Raw genomic sequence first — 21,731 nt, forward strand, 5'->3', positions numbered from 1 at the left:
AGGAAAGAATCACCACATTTTCTCTGTTTTCACAGAGAAACCTTGATTTCTTGCCTCTTTTGAGCCAAAAGAAAACATTAATTAACAACATTACATCTTCAGAGAGGTCTGCGTGAGATAGCCTTCTAATATGTAATCATTATTTTAAGCAATGACACAGTATCCTCAAACGATTTCCACCACAAGTTTGTTTGACCTTTAGTTTGAAACTACCCACAATGGGGACTGGTCTTTTTTCACTCTTCATTACCTTAGCCACTTACATCTGAGTACTTAAGGCTTTCATATTTTTGCATAAGTGTGGGATATGAATATATGACTACATGATATATTGATTTCAAATGAATGACAAATGGACATATTATTTCCCAGCATATGAAAAAATACAAAGCCAGTGATTTATTCATACCAAGAACATCAGTAAAATCAAACTTCAAAAAGTGGTTTAACCTTTATTTTATTCTGCTTTTCTTTCCTCTTCCCTCCATCCTTATTCCTTCTTAGAAACATCACGGGCATGGTATGCATACTGTGGAAAGGATATTAGTCTTCAAATAGGCCTTATCCACCCTTGCTTACAGCAAATACAGACAAAGGACACCTTCCCAGCAAAATATTTTACACACTGTTTTGCAACCTACCCTTCCTAAAGGTTATTTGTGCATTTTAATTAGCTCAGGTTTTTTCCTCCATTGATTAGGCTGATTAGACGGATAGTGAAATATAACTAAGAGGATCGCAAAAGAGACAAATACTTCTTTTAAATGTGGTTAGGTGTTGATGGTGCTGTCAAAGCTCACTGTGGCAGATCAACACACAACATGTCTATGAAGCATACCACATAAATAAAACAACGAGTGCCAGAACTGGCTCAATGATGAACAGAAAGTTCAACCTTCTGTGTTTTATTCAGTAGCTCATCACTGGCTTGAGGAATATCTGATAAATACCCAATACACCATAGACTGACACAGCTCTCTTTGCAGCTATTAATAGCAGTAACTATGCTAATGTCTGTAATGAGTTAATTACCTGTGGTATAAACATGAAGTTTTGCATAAAGAGGGCTTTTTTAATCCCAGATAATTTCAAGTTTTAATCAGCTTCCTCAACCAACCAGGTTTTTTTATTGCAGACATTTGATTGTAGTCTCTGGAAATACTGTGCTAAAAGGTGTTTTTCCATAGTTTAGTCAGGAAATAATTACATTCTCTTAGAAATAACTGAAAAGATGATAAACCATCATCTCTTTCATAACTTGGCCTTTTTTCAAAAATAAATCCGTTCAGTGTAGGGATCCTGCGTGGTCAAAACTGATGGCCGGAAAAAGAACATTGTGCGTTGCCTAGACCTCTTCAGTCTACTCAACTCAAGAAGGAATTTTGCAAGAGCTCACAATCACTAGAACAGAAAATAGATGCCCTGAAATGTTATTACATTTACAGAAAGCATCAGGATAATTTATTTATGAGATGGGTTGTTGCTTTTACCTACTCCTTATGTTTACCAAATCTTTGGCATTTATTCTTCCCAGCTGGGCCAGTGAAAAGCAGTCAATTAAGGTGCTATTCAGGCATACAACTTCCATCTACATCTGGAAGCAGAGAAGTAGGAAGAAGAATTATCCAAGGGTTTTTTGGATTTTTTTGGGGGGTTGTTTTTTTGATGGTGTTTTTTGTCTTTTTTTTTTTTTTTTTTTTTTTTTTTTTCCTTTTTTTTTTAAATCTTCTAATAGATTCAGCTCAAGCAGGTAGAAAGGGGTCCAGGAGATCCCTACTTACATGGCAACTATTACTTGACCATGTCAAAGAGCTGAGTCCTTCCCACCAAGGTCACAATGTCCCTCTTCGGTGATATCCTTCCACAAGAGGAGCGAGGGCTCTGTGGCCAGGTCCCGCTCTCCTGCAGGAGCTGGCTGGCTGAGCAGGGCTTTCATGGCTGATTGCTGATGAACCTGCTGACATGCAAACTGATGCTCTTCCACAGGTATAAAAATTTATCCAACGTGTTCTAGTAAGCATGGGGCTGTCCCTCAACTAGGGGACAACTTAGTGGACAAAAAAACCCACCATAATTGGAGTTTATGTTCATAGCAGAGACTTTTATAGGTTAAATACAGTGGGTGCCTGAGCAGGAAAAGCTGTGAGATCATTACTTTGTTAATCTGTAGGTCTTTACTCCTTGGAAAATGAGGATAGCAGAAGGAGAGGTGCCAGTTTTTCTGGCTTGTTTTCACCATTGCACTTGCACACAGTGCCAATGATTTAGGCTTTCAAAAGGTAGTTTGAATGCTTCCTATTATGGCTTTGTCCTACAGATTTGACCATAAAGAAACAATGATTCGGGCTTTAATGGCAGTCTTAAAACTTTTTGGTCTAACAAACAAATATAATTTGGTGTGTCCAGCAAAGTTATTATCTCTTTATATTTATGTCAATTAAATTATGTCTGAAGCAAAGTTTAAGTGTGGTGGCATTGCAGTTAAAGATCAAAACTGATTGTGTTTTGCTTGGCAATACTGTAAAACACTGCTATTTCTATTAAAAAAAAAAAACAAACAATTTTTCTATAACAGATTACATTGTTTCCTTGAAGTGTGAATTTAAGCAGCTAGTGTTTATAATAATATGTACATCATTAATCTTCAGACTTTATAGTCTTGTTTAACACAGTGAAGCTTCAAAGGGTATGGTTGTCTTATATTGTTCATTGAGATATGAGGTAAAATATAAATGAAAGATCTGGGGAATCAAAATTATATCCATAATGTTTCTTTAATCTGCATAATATATTTAATGCTAGATGTATTAGAAAGCTACCTGTATATTTGCCTGATGAACAGTAATACGGACATACTGGTAAGGGTAAACATATTAATTAGAGCCTGCACATTTCTCCTTCTTGCTAGTGTAATCATTAAATTGATTTTTCCAGTCTGACATGTAATTGTTCCAGCGATGGAATCCTGCTTTCCACTCTCGTTCTGCTTCATCAATATTTCCTGTAAAACATGAAATGGGTTACATTAATCTAAATTTGAATCTTTTTATATGCTAATTGAAAAATAATTTCGATTATCAATGTCATTTGCTCCAAATACATTATAGGATGGTCTTTTGTCTCTTAAATCTGGAAAGACTGAAAATTCAGTGATTAACACTTTATCTTTAAATCAGGAAGGAAGTACTGCAAGGATATCATTCTGGCACACTGTAGGATAATAAACATATTTATGTTTGTTCTTGTTGCTTCTGTCCATCAAAGTCATCAATTTAAAGCCTCCTTTTATAAAAACTCTCCAAATATTATGTTGGTTCAGTAAACTCTACAGTAAAACCTGCATTTCCTGGAGACTACAATATGAAAACTGAGATAGGTTCTTGTAAAGATACAATGAAATCACATCTTTGTTCAAGACAACAATGGTATTGCCATCAGTTTCAATGGATTTCAATGGATAGCCAGGATTTCACGCTACTGTGGAATAAATCCACAAGTTTAATGTGCAAAGGGAACAGGTTTGGAGAAGGATACAGTAAAATGTGTACTGTGTCAATATGAAACCATCTTCTCTTTTCTTTTTCATTCTAGCCTATAAAGCATTTGCCAACTAATCCTCTGTCCCAAGGCAATATTTACTGCCAAATTTGTTATAGACATCAGAGCAGAGGGTGAGGATAAGAAGAGTAATAAAAATATATCATTTTACAAGGTTCCCAGAGTATTTTACAGACAGGGATCACTTCCTCCAGTCCCAAAAGGTAATTAATGTTAGGGAGAAATGCAGTGACCTTGCAGGAGCAACCCATACAACAACTAAAGGAAAGATAAAGTATGTATACTGTAACGCATACTGTGGCTTATTTTGGATCAGTTGTAGAATTTTTCTTAAAGTTTAGAAGCCATTTATTATCTATGAATGCCTTTACTCGTTCTGGACTTAATTATCTCAGTGTCCCATATTGACATATCTTGCTTCCAGAAAAATTTGGTAATCATGTTTGTGAGATAAGTTCCATGGTTTCTTTATGCTCCTTTGACTTTATGATCTTATGCTGCAGTAGACCATAGGCCCTTTCCCTCCATAAATACACCCTTTCCCCCTTTTTGATGATCTGCCAGCACTGCAAGTTTAACTGGTTATGTGAAAATGAAATACTTTCATGTTTTACACATCAATAGAGAAAATATTCTGAAAAGAGAGTTAACAGATTCAGAGATTTAGTTTGGAGAAGCAGCCAGTAATTTGGTTGCTTATCTGCAGTTTAGCTCAATATTTCCAAACCTTTTTGGTCTGGAAATCCAGATGGCAATTTAATGAGTTTGAAATGAGATTTACATTACTTCTTGGTTTCAGTGAGACCAGAAATAAAACCAAAATACTTTTTCTTGGGGAGGTTCTGGACTTCTGCTTGTAGTCAAAAGGGAAAATATGAAGAACAAATATAGGAAAAAATATTTTAAGAAATTAACTACAAATCTCTCTCTCGGTTCAAAGATGTAAATAAGCTTGCTTATATCGGAGATCAAAGAAAAGTTCAGAACATTTTAAATTTTTTTGTGCAAGCCACAGTTGTCATTAACTCAAAGAGCATTTGTAACTGCTGGTAACAATAAAACTTTGTTTGATAACTTAGATATGCAGATATGACTCGCAGAACCATGGGGAGAATATATGCACAACATTTTACTTTCCTGACTCAAAGAACTCATCTTTGTGTGTTTCTTAATTTAAAGATGTAGCTAGGGTCTCAGGTAAAGCCAGATTTTCCACATATGTCAAATAGTTTGGTAATTTAGTGTATGAACCAGTACTAGTATTATTTGGTGAAAAATGCTTCAACTGTATTTCTTGTCTTATTCTTGGTTATGGGTATCCAGTTTTATTTAGCCAGGCAAAGCCTCCACTTATGAATTAAGAAAAATCTGTTCCTTATTTAATTATTCAGGTTATAATGTGTTTGAAGTCTGCCCAAAGACTTTAGAAACTGGAATAGCTCTACCATACACACATCTTCAATTAAAAGTCACTCTTCTAGAGTGTAAATTATGAGGCATTTCAGTGCTTCTTAAAGATCAGTGAAGTGAGTCAGCTAGAGAAAGCAGACAGCAAGAAATTCAGAGTAGCCACCATTATGAATCTCAAAGACAAAAGAGGGAAAGAAAACACTGAAATAAGAACTTGGATTCCCATTTGTTTGCTATTTTTCAGTGATAAGATCCAAATTGAAGTCACAAGTCAATGCATCCCATTATCACCAACATCATCAATCTCTTTGAAGCAACCACCCATGACTTAGATGAGCTGACAGCTAGAAGGCAAAAAAAAAAAAAAAAAATTGGAGAATTCAGTTTGACCAATAATTACAGCTCAGAGCACTGGGTTACTACAATGAACTGCAGTACTGTGGAAGTTGGCTAATAATATGATGACGTATTTTGCTATATGTAGTAATGTAGGCAATCCCAAACTTTATATCAATGCCAATTAGCCTAATGCAAAGCCCAGTGAAGTTTACAAGGAGAAAAGTGGAGATTTCGGTAGGCAATGAATCATACCTCAGTGCTCTGAAAGGTCCCAGTTTAACAGACCAAAAAAATTAAAGTGTGGTTATTTTTTTTTTTTTTTATTCTTCAGCAGTGTCAGTGCAGACAGCTGGCATTTCTTTTCTTTACACACAGACGTACAGCCCTTAATTTAATGGCATTACAACAAAGTTAAATTTATCTCCATACCATCATTTGAACTGCTAGATGTGCCAATAAAGTGCTAATCTTAAATGTATTTTTGTGGTATTAACATTAAGATTGGGAAAAAAGCCATATAGCTATACTGATATAGTATAATTAATAAGGGATGACAGGTTAGAATTAATTTTTCTGTCCTCAACAGCTCATAAATGCAAGTACCTGCAAACTTCTTGATTCATTAGTATGATAAATGCTACAAGTTTATCTATGCTGTAGATTATTATGGTGATACTTTGTACACAAATGTTCAGAAAGAAGAAAACAAATAGTATGTATACTTCAGTATCTCTAGTCAATGTTCTTTTGTCACACACTCTGAATATCAATGCTTTTTTAATCACAACACTATATTTGTTTTCATATGTATTTTTAAGGACTTCAGATTTATGGGTTTTTTTAAGTTTTCTTCTTCCAAAAGTCAATAGAGCTCTCTGGGAGTTGAAATATTGTAAGGGCTGTTATCTCTTCTATGACTTGGGATGTAAGGTACTTACTGGAGTTAGAAAGAAATCAAATTGTTAAGGTACATAGCTTATTGTCCATAGGTGCACCGAGTACAACCAAACTGTGTTGGTAGGTGCAGTAGTATTGAGGAGGTTACTTCTGACTAGTTCACTTTTCTGCATGTGTAATGAATGCAGCATCTAGCCCTATGGAATTTGAAAACTAATTTCAATGTTGAATTTTCTAATTAGTCACATTTTTAATATTCTTACTGCCCTGAGTATTTAGCTCTACAGAACCCAGATACTATTTAGAGGATCATAGCAAATACAATTATTTTGGTTATTCACTGATCAAGAGGTTGAATTTCTCTCTGTCTCCACACTCAAAATCTTTTTAGGGCTGCTTTAAAATGCAATGTATTTACATTACTTACTTTGATCTTTGGTCTCTCTATAGATGATATATGATGCAGTAATATCAAATAAAATAGAAAAATATGTATTAGGCACACTAAAATAATAATGGAACACAAATGGAAAGCTTGGCTGCCTGCAGCCTTCTATAATCAAGAGAAAACAGGCACATATAAATAGTTAGGGCTCTAGATGCATTAAAGATTATGTTAAGGAGGTAGAGTCTAACATAGATGCTTTTATAATTAACATATGATTGCTCTAAAAGCTACTTAAGAGTCACTTACTGTTTACTGTCCCTCCAGTGTGTTTCTTCAAGAAGCAGTCATCAGAAAAAGTTTTGGTTATTGTCCCAGCACTCACACCCTCAAATGAAATATTAAATGCTGAGTGCTCCCATCTTGCTTAGGGTGAGTTGGAACAGAGAGTATTCTCAGTGCTTTCACAATAGGGTTAAAATCTGTGTAGAAATTGTGTCTAGTTGGATTTGAGAGCCCACATAAGGCATGTCTAGGTCCAGTTTACCTGGCTAGTGATTATTATTAAGCTAGACACAAAACTACAAGTTTTGACCTATGTCTTCAATGATACTTTTATATATTGAAATTGAAGTGGAAAACATTGAGAAATCTTACAAAATCATCCAAAATACCTGAGATATGAAGGCCAGTATTTTATATATGGTTATTACTGTTATGTTAGTGTGTGATGTTTACTTTTTTTCTTATTAGTTTTCTCAATCCATGACATTTTTTTTTTAATATATTAGATTTTGTTGCTTGAAGAAAATGGAAAATATCTAACCATAAACACGGTAGGGAATAACATTTTTCCTCTCTCCCATATGTAATTGCCTCAAGGAACCTATCTCACCCGGCCTGTCATGGAAACAGGCTGGCTCAGATGATGAACACCTCTGGAGCTGGCCATGACATGTCCAGAAAAGCTCAGGGGGATAGCAAGGCTTGTGCTAGGAGTGGATCAGTAACTAAACAAGTGGTTTGTTACCAAGCACATCCATGTCAAATTCTGACCACTTAGCACAATGAGAAATTCCCCTGCAGTTTTTGCAAAATAAGTTGGTTTGATTGTCCTCTTAAGGTTCTACCTGACATAATTCAGCTTGAACTGCATCTTGCAATAATGGTAGCATATTAAAAAATCCTTACTTCTTGTTCTCTGTCATCTTATAACATATCATGTTAAAGCAACTTTCTTTTTATAATAATATTTCAATAAAAGGAATAATAGAAAAGGTAGACCTTCAGAAAATGAGGAAATAGGTGTATTTATGGCATGCACTGTCCTTTAGGTATAAAAGGAGATAGAAATGGAAAATAATATTTCAGTGAAGAGAACTATTATAACATAAAGTATTATTTCATGTTTGTAAACAGAATCTTAAAGATTTGTCAGAATTGTATAAGGTTGTATAGGGAAAATAAATATATAAACAGTATTTCTGTTACAGTATTTCAAGGACTGATAGATGTACATACATGGCAAAGCAGCACTACTTCTTGACAATATTCTTGTCTCATTTCTATATTAGGATCCAGGGATCCAGGCATGATGATTCTTTACTTTTTGCTAAGAATATTCTCAGATTCTTTTATATTGAATTACAAAGATTTATGTTTTAAATTACTGAACATGACAAAGCCATATATTTATGTCTCCTGGCAGATCCAGAGCATTATTTTGTCATGACTTTTATCCTAGGACCACGCAAAGCAATTCTGCTGTCCTCCCAAGATGTGTTGAGCTATGTCTGGTGATGTGCTCTCTTCTGCTCTGCCACAGAACATTTGGTTGTGCACAGTCCATTTGTAAGATGCACATTACTCCATAGGGGTTCACAGCCAGGTTAAAGAAATATGTAAAATAGTTCAGTTCCCCTGGCTCAGCATAAAGGGCTTGTCAGAATTTTTGAAACCTCCTTAAAATCCATCCGTAATTTGGTATACTGTGATTTTAAAATCGCAGAGTATGCTTTATAAATTATTCATTTACCTACTGATTTTGCTTCTCTTGATTTAATTGGAAAACATCTATTGAATTGAGAGGGGATAAAAGTTGAGCCATATTACAGTTATAGTCTCAAGTGAGGAAGGAATAAATTATTTCAGAAAGAATCATCTGTGCATCATGGAAGTTTACATATTTTTAAGACTAACATTCAAACTGAATCTTGCAGAAAGCTTGTAAATTGCTAATTAACATTTTAAAAGTGTATCTTATTTTTGAAATGAGACTTCCCCTCCTTGCTTCAGACAAACTGCAGAATGTGTTTCTAGAGCTGCAAAATCACTTTATAAAACCAATTCCTTTCATTGTCCAGAGGCACAGAGGCTTGGTCTGTCTGGTGGGCTTTGCAACAACAGTGGCATCAGGCTTCTAAAGATAGTCCGAGTGCTTTGTGTTCAACTGATCTTAAAGTTTTAAGCAGCTCATTATACTTTTCTAGGTAGTGTAATCTCATAAATTTATAGTACACATGGTCAGGGGAAAATCAGTTATATTTTGCATAGGCAAATCCTGAACTGTCTGGGTTGTCATCAATGGCTAACACTAGAAATAAACCACAAGACTTTCCCATGTGCAATGTAGAACAGATGCTGCCCATCTTGGCAATAGCAATGCACTTCATATCCTCTGTGGATTAGTTGCATAATAATATAATCCCATAAATAATAGACAATATAATCTCAATATGACATCTCACAATGTACCTTAGATACATGAAGTTAGTATGGAACATCTAAATCCTCCAGAAAACCCTGTGCCAGCTCCCCCTTTAGCAACATCTCTCCTGCACCCCAGGACCCCAGAGCCAGGCAGTGCCAAGACCCTCGCAAGGGGCAGCTTCAGAGAAGAGGTCTGCAGCACCTCAAAATGTCTCGTTAAGCACCCTAAAATGCATTGTGGCTGTATCTGCACTCTGGGGCCGAGAAGCTCCACACCCCGTAAATCCTGGGCCTTGGCCTGTCCCTGGGTTTTGCCCTAAGACACTGTTACAGGGTGGTGAGCCCATGGCCAGAAGTGTAGGACACATTATGGGGTACACCCCTGGCACAGCCTGGACAGCTTTGTCCAACATCTGAACTTCTCCTGCAAATTCAGCTGTAAATAGGAAAGTAAAGATTTAAATTTGAGTTTAAATGATACTTGAGTATCATGTCAGTCTCAAGCAAATGATCCTTATATAAAAGTTATACAAAAGCATCTTGAAAACAATTTTTACCTGTCATTTCCAGGACTTTGGGAAAAAAAATATTCCAGAATCGACACTGCTGAGCACGTAACTTTGTCAGTATCTCTGAAGTGTTGGTATTTAATGTCAAATATTTTTGTTCAGTACTAGTGAAGACTGGCCATCTTGTTCCGTTAATCAGCGTCCCATTTGGAGTTCTAAATGAGAAAAGAAGCATTTCATCTGGAATGAGAAATTACCCCAGCACATAAATAAAAAACACATAATGTTTTTATTCAACAGTTATCTCAGCCTAAGTATATTATTTTATAATTACTGAAATATACTTTTGTAAGTAACAGGAAGAAAGGAAGGTAAATTTGATTTAACTTCATTGGGGAAAAAAAAAAAAAAAAAGTATTCTCCTTTTGGGGTGTTCTGGGTTTACCTAAGGTAAAAATGTTAGTAAATGGCCATACACAAACTACACTTGCTGAATTTGGAGATTCTCACGGAAGCTGTAATTTATTATGTATGACTTAAGAACAAACAAAGCAACCGGTTTGGGAAGTTGAGTAGTTTATGTTTATGTTTTAGTTTGAATCTTGCTGATGCCTTCAGATAGGCAAATAGATTGAGCTAAATAGCTCAGATAAAAATGCAAGTAGAGGTACAAATAATGTCTAAACTTTGGATGACAGCTGTACTGGGAGAGAAAAGGACAATATGTAGTATCTATATGATTAGAGAAAAAATAATTGGTTTAACTGTGTAGAACAACAACAAAATGGGGAGCAATGAATTAGGGAAAAAATGAGACAGAATATGATTTTCAGAAAAGGGAAATTTTATACTTGAAACAGTCACAAATCACCATTTGTTTGGAAAAGGTTAAGAATACAAATTAAACATCTTATTGAAGTGCAAGCAGAAGGATTCATTTTGTCCTCTAGAAGCTGATATCAAGGAATCTGGGGTTTAGGGCAGAACAACAGTAATTGAAGATTTTTTTGTGGGATAAATTAAGAGCACTATCAGCCAATTTAATTTGGTTATCTCTACTTTTCACCAGGACTCTTCTCAGAAGGCAGCGATCAGAGAGGAGTCCAAGGGGTATGGACCCCACTTGAGTTCTTCTTGCTGAGAATGGGAACAAGGTACAGGGTGTAGGTGGGATCAGTCAGAGCACAAGATTCAGCTGCTGAAATGCTATTTATATCTCTTAGTTGATTCAGAATTAGTCAAGTGTTCGGCCCATGTTTTAGTATTCTAGAGTCTTTGGCGCTGACTGCTTACAGAAATTATGTTAGAGATTCAGCATGTTATTTCCTGAATTGCTCACTTCTTTACTAATGTTTCTTCACTAATTCAGCTCTGATTAACCTACGGCACCCTTTTCAACTGCACATTTATCTGTGGCTCATGAGAATGATGGCTCAAGCAGAGCTTGCACTTCAGTTCAAGATCAGAACACTAATGGTGCTGTCAGTATTCATTTAACAGCTTTTATGCTATAAAATAAATCATGACATTCCACATTATAATTTACAGGTGTGGGGGGGATTACACAATGGCTCCAGATGTATTTTACTGAAAATGATTGAAAGAACTGTCAGATGAACACAGCATTTTGAAATACATGAACCTGTTGATTATGACATTCTCTCCGAATTGCTGGGAAGCTTACTGCTCACAGAAATGTCCAGTAATTTCCTTTTTAGCTCCATTATTTAAAATTTCCCAAGTTATAAAATAGCTCCCAGTTACAGCAAAACAGAGATCACGTGAATATAATTTTTAACTGGTAAGAACAAGTTATGATTATAATCTTGTTGTTCCATCACAATTCCTTCTTACTAATAACTTCATGATGAGAATTGCAGTTCCCAGAATAAACTGTAAAATTCCTTGTTCTTTGTACCAAACTCAAAGTTTAGTAATATTCATGTAGAAAATTAAAAGTATTGTGAGAATATCTTTACTGAACAGAAAGGAATCCAGTACACTGCACAACCTTGTCTTTGTCCATCTATGTTTGGATGGATAGATTATAGATTATGTTTAGATGCTGATAGATTATAAGAACTTGTTTCTAGTGAAACAAAGCTCAAAATTTCCTATTATCTTTATCAGTTCCTCAAAACTCTGCTCTTTCATCTTCTGAGTTAATCGTCTCTTCTTCAGTATGTTCCAGTTTCGCCCAACTGGATGATGCCAATGGGGCCTGAAGGTGTGTGCTGAAAGGGCTTGGGCCATGCATCTTCAGGATGGACCTCTATCTTGTGCATCTACATTGTCAAACATTAATCACCCTTCTTGGATCTCTGCTTATATGTAAAAACTGTAGTCAGGGAAGAGGTTCCTTGTTGTTTGGAGAAAATGCGAGCTTCCTCACTGAATATTTTGGAAAGAAGCTAGCTCTGTTTCTACAGACTTTTAATGTTTACAGGAGCAGGTCTTATGGAAATTAAGAAATACAATTATTTGAGTTGCTCTCAGAGAATAAATGTAAGAGAGGGGAAAAAAAAAAAAAAAACTAAACAAAAACCCCCAAGCCATCTGTGTTTAAGCTTTGGTGTAAACAAAATTTGTTTAATTATTTCATCTTTTTATTTTTATTTTTTCTTTGTCTATGCCTTGAAGAGATAAGCTGGACTCTCTCTACTCTCCAATAGTGTTACAGCAGCTCATTTATAGTTAATTATTTTAAGATATGTCTTTAAGTCAGCCAAACTTATTTTCTCAAGAACTTGAAAAACAGTGTCCTTGTGGGCTCAATCTCTGGTAAAGCTGCTCTCATGTTCTCTCTTTATACATATATGTGCCTTCACTGCAGTTCATGAGCCTTATTTAATCTTGTGCTCAGTGGAAGTTGCTTGGTATTACTCATTGTTACTAATATCAGATTCTTCCCCCTTTGGGTATTGTATGTCCATAACTGTCAATAACGTTTAATTCTCAAGACTTATTTACAGTAAGCATACTGGATCTGACATAGGAATTAAGAGGGTTTTAGAGGAGCTTATTCACTGATAATTTCTGTGTATTTAATGTTCATCTTCAACTATTTTAGAAAGTTAATTTGGTTTGGATGGAAAATGCAACAACCTGAACACAGTTCTGTTAATCATAATAAACATATCTACATTATTATTCACATTAATATTATCAATATAGCCTGAATTACGATACTATTCACTGCATATTTATTAATATTCACACAATTTTACTTTTACAGATGGTTTATCATACACATACACAAAAAAACGTAATTCATCATTTAACCTCGTATTTGGTAAGCATTCATGATAAAAAGCACCTGTAAAATATTCACTTTATTTTTGTGAGTCAGCTCTAAACAGTTTTCATTCTGCTATGGTATCATTTAACAGAGTTCTTTTGTACTGTTAAGTTCTATTTTGATATAGTCCACACTGAAAAAATCTTCTCTGATAAGTCTCCTGAAAACAGTTTTAGGCATCATTTACCTTCCTAATGAGTGTTGTAAACACTAACTGTACCACATGCCAGCTTAGATTGTCCCAAGCTTTCCCTGTTTTCCTATTTAGCTGCTCTATTTGTAAATGGATCAGGTTAACATGTTGTGTATTTCTCTAGAGGAAAAGAAAAACAATACCCACATCATTTTAGCTGTCTAATACAGATGAATTATACCAACCCAAACTCACTAAGAGGTTCACAGGCTGAAACACTATTTTACCTCCAGTCCCCGGTAGCCCCTTCCTCCAGACAGAAAAAAAAAAAATATTTGTTCTGCCTGGCTGAAGCTGTTCATAGAGATATTGCTCCCTGAGAGGAAGCACACACTAATTTCACCCGAGCAGTGTGTTATTGCTCTTAATTGTCTCTCCAGTTGCAGCTGGCTCCCCTCCAGCCCCCTGCTAGAAGAGCTCAGCAAGCCCATTTGCCCACAGCTCGCCCCGGGGAGGATTTCCCGTCCCTCCCCATCGTGCAGGGCCGTGGGACGGCACATTTGCTCCCCTCCTGCTCCCACCAGGGCAGCAGCAACCCCGCCGCTCGCAGACCCTTCGGAAGGCAACGTCTTCCTCGGTGCCTTCTGCAGGTTAGCGCCAGCCTGGCATTCTGCTGGCGTGTGTGCCTCGTTAGCTGAACGGGTTGCCCACGGAGATTAATGAAAAGTTATGATAATGCCGCTGCACCCTCTGCTTCCCCCACGCTGCAAGAGCTGAAATCAAATGGAGACCCGTTCCTCCTCAGTGCGACTTTATTGACTTCGCTCGGGTTGTAACCGCTAATGCTCATTTTCAATTTGGCCCCCTTTTTCTTTTAAACAGCTGGTTTGAAGAGAGGAGAGTGTGAACGTGAATCATTTTTATTAGCTTTCATGGCTCCTTGTAGCTGTCAGGCAGTACTCACAATCAGCTGTTTTTCACAGGATGGCGTTTTACAGTGTGTTACCATGGGCACAAGATCACAGGGAAGGGGGAATGGCCTTAGAGCAAATGAAACGGCAACAATAACCCCGTCGCTCTCACTTTTTCTACAGTTGCATTACAAAGCCTTTAAGAATTAACAGCCAGCTTAGCATCAAATAAGAAGTGTACTGTAGCTGTTTTACCCCAGGGGTAGCTCTGGGACTGAGGGACGGCTCTGCATCTGCTGGGGAAGCTCATGTGGATGCACCCCAGGTGGCTTCAGAGCAGCTACACGAAGGCTGCTAGAAGCACAGAGTGGTTTCCAGCCTTGAGAACCCTCGTGCAGCAGCCCAGTACAGATATAAAACCTGATAGGACTGAATGTAATTAATAATATCTTTGTGCTTGTAGCAATAAATAATGAAGTGCTTTTTCTGTATCTTGGTAAATTTGGGTTCTGTTGTCTCCTAATACATTTTCTGCTAGGTGAAAGGGAGTAAGACAGCACAAGGTAGAGAAATCTAAGGCTCAGGAAAAATGAACAAGATGATAAGGCGTTGGCTGGGTTATGGAATCAGCAGCTGATCTGAGTAAGGGACTGGAAGCAGAGATACGTGGTTTACAACAGAAGCAAAGATGCCAAACTAACAACTGGCACCACAGGTTAAGCTGTCACTGTGCCACAAGTAAAAGTGGCCCCTTGCTTTGATGAAGCTGCAGGTAGATTAAAAAAAAAAAAAAACAAAGATAGGGTGGTAAGGTCCCCACTAAAGCTCTGGCCTCCAAATCTTTGCTCCTCCAAGGGACAGGCTATGCCAGCCTTTTGTGCTTCTTCCTGCAGCATGGCCACAGCCTGTGGCCCTCCTGCTGATGCCCCAATCAAGAAGTGATCCCGTTGACTCCAGAGGAATTGCAACAGGGATTTCATATGCTTTGAGGAAAGGCCTCAAGATAGGTATCCTAAAAATTTATCTCAGTTTTACCATTGCTTTATTAGTGGTTGTGTCATGTAGAACACCTCCATTAATAATGCTGGCATTAAACATATGCAGTCAAAGTATCTTTATTTATCTAATCCAAAAGGATGAAATGTGCTGGGGTTTTTTGTGTTTGTTGGATTTGGGGTTTTGTGTTTTTTTTTTTTTGTTGTTGTTTGTTTGTTTGTTTTTGTTGTTTTGTTTTGTTTGTTTTGGTTTTTTTTTTTTGTGGTTGTTTTTTTTTTTTTTTTTTCCCCTGTCTGGAAGAAAACATTTTGTTGTTTTCCCTCTTTTCCACTTGGACAAGAGGACACTCCTAATTAGCAGGAGAGCTGACAAGGAGCATCAGGCAGCCTGTGCTGCCTCAGCCCTCTGGAGCAGCGCTCGCTGCAGAGGGGCGGGAAGTGTTTGCGGCATTAGTCAGGCAAATGTATCCAGATGTCTTGCATAATTTCTAAAGGCCGCAATGCATGATATTTATACCTATGTTCATTTTCTCATTGCAACACAACGACTGCCAGGTTAACAGCAATTTTAGGCTGTGGTGACAATGGAGTAGCGACAGTGCATATTTGTGTAAGGCTTTGCTCAGATGGTACAACTGGGAGCTTAACAGATACTTTCCAGCCCAGTCCTATTAAAAAGAAGAGCAGATTTTATTGTTAAGTACTGGTGGAATCTTCTCAAACCCTCAAACAATTTGGCTTACTGCTGGTTTCTTCATACCAGGCTATTAGTTTCAGATGACTCACTGTTAAGTGGACACTGGAGAGGGCAGTGAGGTTGAAGACTCAAAGTCCTTAACCTGAGGAGCAGTCCTAGCTATTGGAACAAAAGAAATGAAACTGTTCTGGAAGCTTTCCTTAGAAAGGTTAGCGAGGGAAAGGATGAAGGAATATCTGCAACACCTGTAAAAAACTTGTTAACTATACAAGCATCCCCAGAAGCTCTAATTACTGTATAAGATTTCCATTCAGAGATTGAGACCTGTATAAATCTGAAAAGCATTCACTATGTGAATACGTGGATTGCCTCTGATGCAATATCACCATCAATTGGGTCCACCTAGGTATGATTCAATATAATGAATTTATTCTTAGATTTTTGAAATTCAGACAGTTATCCAGAACATTTTCCCAAGTCAGCTAATTATCTACCACCTACTAAAATAATTTGATGGAGTCCCTGGATGATATCTTTATGCCAAAATATTTTACATAAAATTGTGCACTCTGAGGCTCTTGTCAGTAGAAACTGCTAAAGCAAAGACAACAGGGGCAGTTTTCTGTCCATTATCCAAAGTTTATGAATTGGCCCATTTAGAATAAGACAAGGGGAAATGTCACCCCTAAATAAGTGAATTGGAAAGCTGACACACTATCACTTTGTAAATACATATATTAATTTTGATGTCACTACTGCTGCCAGTTGGTGCTCTTTACACATGATGCCTCATAACAAGTTACCTTGCTGGTTTTTATTTAATTGAGACTGCTCTTCAGAGTATTCCTTAATATCGGATAATTATTAACCATCCTACCCATTGAACTGATGGACCCCCTGTACAAATGTACTGCCGCACTTAATATTTTATTTTAAAATATTCTCTTAAGGTCTTTATCCTCTTAGACTAATGGGAAAGGCAGCAGCTATCTAATCTATCAGCTGAAAAGGGTGAGTGGTGCCATTTATAATAACCAAGCTCTGAAAACTACAGTACTGAAAAGTGACAACTCGGACAGGGGTATTGTCAGCTTGTGCAATACTGGGTAATTGGAAAGCATCCATGATTATCTGTTTTATACACTAAGCTTCCCTGCAGCCTTGTGGCATCAGCATTCTCAAGGCATCAGGCCTATGCTCCTGTGGCACTATGAAGAACTGGAGAGCTTAAGAAAAAAACCCAAGAAGTTGGACAAGTTTAAAAATGTTGTTTTGTTTATTAGAATTTAATTCTAGCAAGAAAATAGTAACCAGCTTCTGAAAATGTGTAGTAATTAAACCTTTCTCATTTACTTGTTCCTTAATAAGATACAAAAAATCATTGGTCTTGATTCTGTGATGTTTGCACCTTACTCAGATTTCCACTGTAATGAATTAAAGGATTCTTACGATTGAGCACTACAAGTTTGAGAGAGGTTGCAGATTTGAATCCTTCAAATTACTTTTATTCAGCAGCTGTTTATGGGAAGTCCATTAAATTCTGCTGTGCTCAGTTCCCCATCGCAGATCACACACGAGTTCATAATCTAGTGACTATAAAGTGCCCCTGAGCCACAGCAAAAGGAAACTGCTTTGCAAGTTATAGTATAAGTAAATATTATTTCTTCTGTTGATCCTTGAAGAAACCTGTAGGATCCAGCTGGCATGCTTTTTAACTGACAGAAATTGGAGAAGGACCTTTGCAGCTAGGCTTTCTCACACCTTCGCAAGTTAAATAAAGCTCAGGATATTCCTTCCAGATTCCAGCCTGGTGACAGCAGTTGTGTGTTTAAATGTCTTAAACTATAAATTCTCACGGTATGCACTATTACAACCGATATCAGTTTCAGGAAATGAAGCAACAAGCTGTTGCTTCTTTTTTGAACTTATTGTGTTCTGCTCAAAACAGCCTCATGAAGCACCCATCAAATTGAAGTGATTCTTGCTTGTACGTGTCCTGGTACCTATTTGTGAATTCCTGATATATAATAGGGGATTGACAAATTACATCTGATGGTATTGGCCATAAATAATATCGTATTTGAGAAATTTAGATCCAGGATGTTCTGCCTTAGCTCTTTGGGCATGCTTGCAATGCATTTAGGAGCTCAGTGCCTCAAATCTCTGGCTCCTGGACTGGAGCCTGCTCTGGTATCAGGAGTAATAACGAGCTGGGTCAGCCGAGCCAGAGCTAATGAGCCCTTCAGACCCTGTCTGTGTATTTCCAACCTCCTGGGCCCACACTGGCACTCCTGCACATAGGTTTCCTCCACTGTGAAAATGTTTCAGCAAAGCTTGCTGCTATTTCTGGAACCCCTACCCCAAACACCGCTATCCTTATAGCATAGGATGAGATGTGATTATTATACAAGGTCTGGAACTGCAGTCCCACCGTTCTAAGAGTCACTAGCTCTTGAAAGCAAGTTAAAATGTCCTTTCCTGAGCAACTGGTAGTGAAACATGACCCGACTTTCCTCTAAATTTAGCTCTAATTAATAATGAAGATCCACATTGATTTAAATGAGAGCAACATTGTCCCAGTATCCTCTGGGTCCCTCTGAGTGAGGACTACCAGACTTGTGTCTTCTGTCCTCTCAGTGAGTCTACACTACAGCCCTAAAGCTCTAACAGTCAGAATTCCCTCAATATCTCTGATGGTACATCCCAAATGCATGCATGTTCTGTCCAGTTTTGAAGAAGGTGTAAAGAAGAGACTGAATCTCATCACAGAGCATTATTTCTGGCCAAAGAAAGGAAAGCAGCTCTGAAAATGGAAGGAGCCTGTGATGCTGGAGGCTGCCACAGTGAGAATAGTTATTGGCAAGTGAAAAAGGAAAAGTAAAAAACCAACACCAAACTAGCAAATAATATTGAACTTAATGGTATGACTTCAAGGAGACAAAAGATTTGAAGTTAAATTGAGTTCAGGGAAATGGATGAAAGTTTGACATTAATCTGGAGATAATTTTAACCCACCAAATGTTTTATCCTATCTTGTTTTAAGAAATACTTATCACTCAGTGTCATAAGATCATCTAAGATGCTCACAGTCACACTAAGATGAATGTGACAAGTATCTAATATAATATACCTACAACATAGGTTGTAGTCATTTACATATTTAGATTATGCATTGTGATAAAGCAGTAAAGAATTTTCAGAAGTATTCTATTCCTTCTGCATAACATGTCTTGCATCTGATGCATTATTTTTTATGGTATTTGAAGTTCAGTCCAGAAATTTTTTATGTGAATCAACTTACTAGTTAGGGGCTGATCCAAATCCAAACAAATGGAACAGATTGATTGACTTCTGAAGCTTTGGATCAGGTCCCAGCTTGAAAAATACCTGTAGCTGTTTACAAAAGGAGCTCCTCTTCTCCTAGACAGAATTCACAATGATGATTTCACACCTTCTCCAGGACTTCAGGTTCTGGTGTGAATATTCTCAGTTCGTTTTATGTCACTTTTGAATAGACATGAGAGAGGCAACACTATGGCTTAGTCTTTTTTTTTTTTTTTTTTTTTTTTTTTTTTTTTAATGTTCCCATAAAGTATTTTGTAAGATCATTATGTCCTTTCGTATGGTATCAATTTTAACTTTCAAGGACCACTTTTCAAAGATGTTATTTTTTTACACTTATGGCTGCAGCAAATAATCAAATGAAACTATACTTTTTAGTCTTGTAGAGGTTAGAGAGGGCTATTTGTAAATGGAAGGAGGTGCTGAACCCTGTTGAGACCTTGAAGGAGGAAGTAACTTTCATAGAAGGTAAATAAAAGAATAAGTAGACAAGAAGGCACATGGCACTTGCCCTTTTACTTATCCTCTGAAACTGTCTTATCTCCTCTACAACCTCACTTCTGCTTCCTATGACCTGGAAAAACATAAACTTTTCATAGTATCTTAACCAGATTTGCTCCCTGGGAGAAACCTAAAGAGACTGTCTAAAGGGAGAGAAAAACATTTTTATTGTCATGGAACAATTAATACTGTGCTTTAAATTCCCAGTGGCTTTGGTAAAATTTGTCAGCCCAGTTGGTTGTGAGAAAGAGTGAGTACTGTACTCATATGTATATGATTGCTGTTTCTATTTCTTACTTTCTTTCCCATTAATAGACTTCATGCCAGACTATCAGCAATTGTTAGATAAATGGATTCAGTGCTTTCCTTATCTTGAGACCAAATTTTCAATACAGACTGTGTAGTAAATACTATACTAGGATATAATGTTTGAGATTTGTTTTCAATTGTAATTGCCCTAATCATGATTTCTTTTCAAGATGTATGTTCCACATAGCCCTGCACCAACTAAAATCATCTAGGTTCACTGTGTCCTCACAGACTTGATCACAGTAGCATTTTCCTTGATATTTTCCACTACTGCCACTGTTTTATTTCTGTGAATGGTAGGAAGAGCATGAGTCACAGACTTCAACTACCATGTAATCTAGGCCAAGTTGAGCAGTCCTATAAATGAAACCATTATGTGGCTTTCAGTACTGTGTATACGTGTTACCACTTTGTCTGAAACAGAACCACTGATGCTTCGTGATGAGAGATGTAAATAAGAAGCTCTAGCATTCATAAATCCCTCCAAAGATATGTAAATACAAAAAAATACCAAAGTATTAATTTCTTATCGCTGTTATAATTCATTTTAGGTTTGACATTTACAAGTAGAAGTTACATGTAACATTGATAAGCACATTCAAATTATGTCCCAGCTTTATAACATCCTCTGAGTTTAGTTTGAACTACACCAAGAGGGAGATCTCCAAATACCAACGTTTGGACTGAGAGTCATGCTCACAAGAAGAAATAGTATGTAAAGAGGAGGGGATATCTGAGCCTATTCTAAGTCCTTCTCTTTCAAAATTGAGGGTATTTTTGTGGAAATTATAGTATGCAGACTGCTTCATAACTAGGAAAAAACAACTGTCAAACCTCTAAGCATTTCCAGGTGTATAGAAAAATCCCTTGGAGGCTACTCCTTGAGAACACCATGGTGAATAACATTCATTAGGGGCAGATTTTTAAAACTTCATTAGTTAAAATCACAGTGTTTGAACAGTAGCTCCAGTAGAAAAAGGATCTCTCTGGTGTAAATTTGAGGCAACACTCTTTAGAGTTTGTATTGTATGAAATTAAGAAGTTGTTTTATGATCCCTCAATGAAAGGTAGAGAACACAGATGGCGGCCAGAGATACCTGGGAAAGCAGATGATGGCAGCTTTTAATTTTACATCTGTGCTAGCATGGAATTGTGTAAGATCGCTAACTGTAAGCATGAAATGACTGATTTCTACTTATGTAGCTGTGGGGACAGAATCTCACAAATCCTGTGACTAAATTGCTAACTACATTTACCCACAACTGACTTCTCTTGCAGCTGATTGAAAAAAAATTAAACACATATTGAGCTACCTTCAAAAATATGGTGTTGAGTAACCTCTGCTGCTCCTCATTTCCTCTTTTCTCCCCTTTGCCACTTTCCTGAAACAAGCCAATCTCTTGCGTTAGGGAGTAAATTAAAATGTGTACCAAAAGGTTTCTATTCTTCATGTCAAATTTCTCAGTAGGACTTCAGATTAGTGTTCCAGAACCACCTGGAAAAATGGGGTTTGCAGACCTTTTAAACTTCAATTTCTGTCTTTTGATGATGAAACAAGGACTAAGCTGCAGAAAATCATCACAGAAAAAGTGTGCTCCTAAAAAGAGGATTAACTGTGGGTGAGCACTAATTAGAATTTCACAGTGACTTTTGCAACCATGTGTTTACATGCCTGCAAAAGTGATGGTATAGGGAAAGTAATTCATAATGCTAGATTATCTCTGAAGAGTATTGCTCT

At 37.0% G+C, this 21,731-nt stretch overlaps 1 protein-coding gene across 2 annotated transcripts in view; it reads right to left on the reverse strand.

Moving 5' to 3' along the window:
- Nucleotides 1–421: 421 nt before the first annotated feature.
- The window catches only part of BCHE (butyrylcholinesterase), a 55,433-nt gene continuing 34,123 nt past the window's right edge, over nucleotides 422–21,731 (reverse strand). For both annotated transcript variants that reach the window (XM_032986509.2, XM_032986508.2), the window contains exons 3-4: nucleotides 9,856–10,022; nucleotides 422–3,001 (exon numbers count right to left, since the gene is read on the reverse strand). In XM_032986509.2, the coding sequence (XP_032842400.2) occupies nucleotides 2,874–3,001; nucleotides 9,856–10,022 (295 nt within the window). In that variant the 3' untranslated portion in view covers nucleotides 422–2,873. The remainder of the gene's footprint in view (nucleotides 3,002–9,855; nucleotides 10,023–21,731) is intronic.

This window comes from Tyto alba, unplaced genomic scaffold, assembly GCF_018691265.1.
Source record: "Tyto alba isolate M040663 unplaced genomic scaffold, T.alba_DEE_v4.0 Super-Scaffold_10, whole genome shotgun sequence".
Classification (NCBI taxonomy): domain Eukaryota; kingdom Metazoa; phylum Chordata; class Aves; order Strigiformes; family Tytonidae; genus Tyto; species Tyto alba.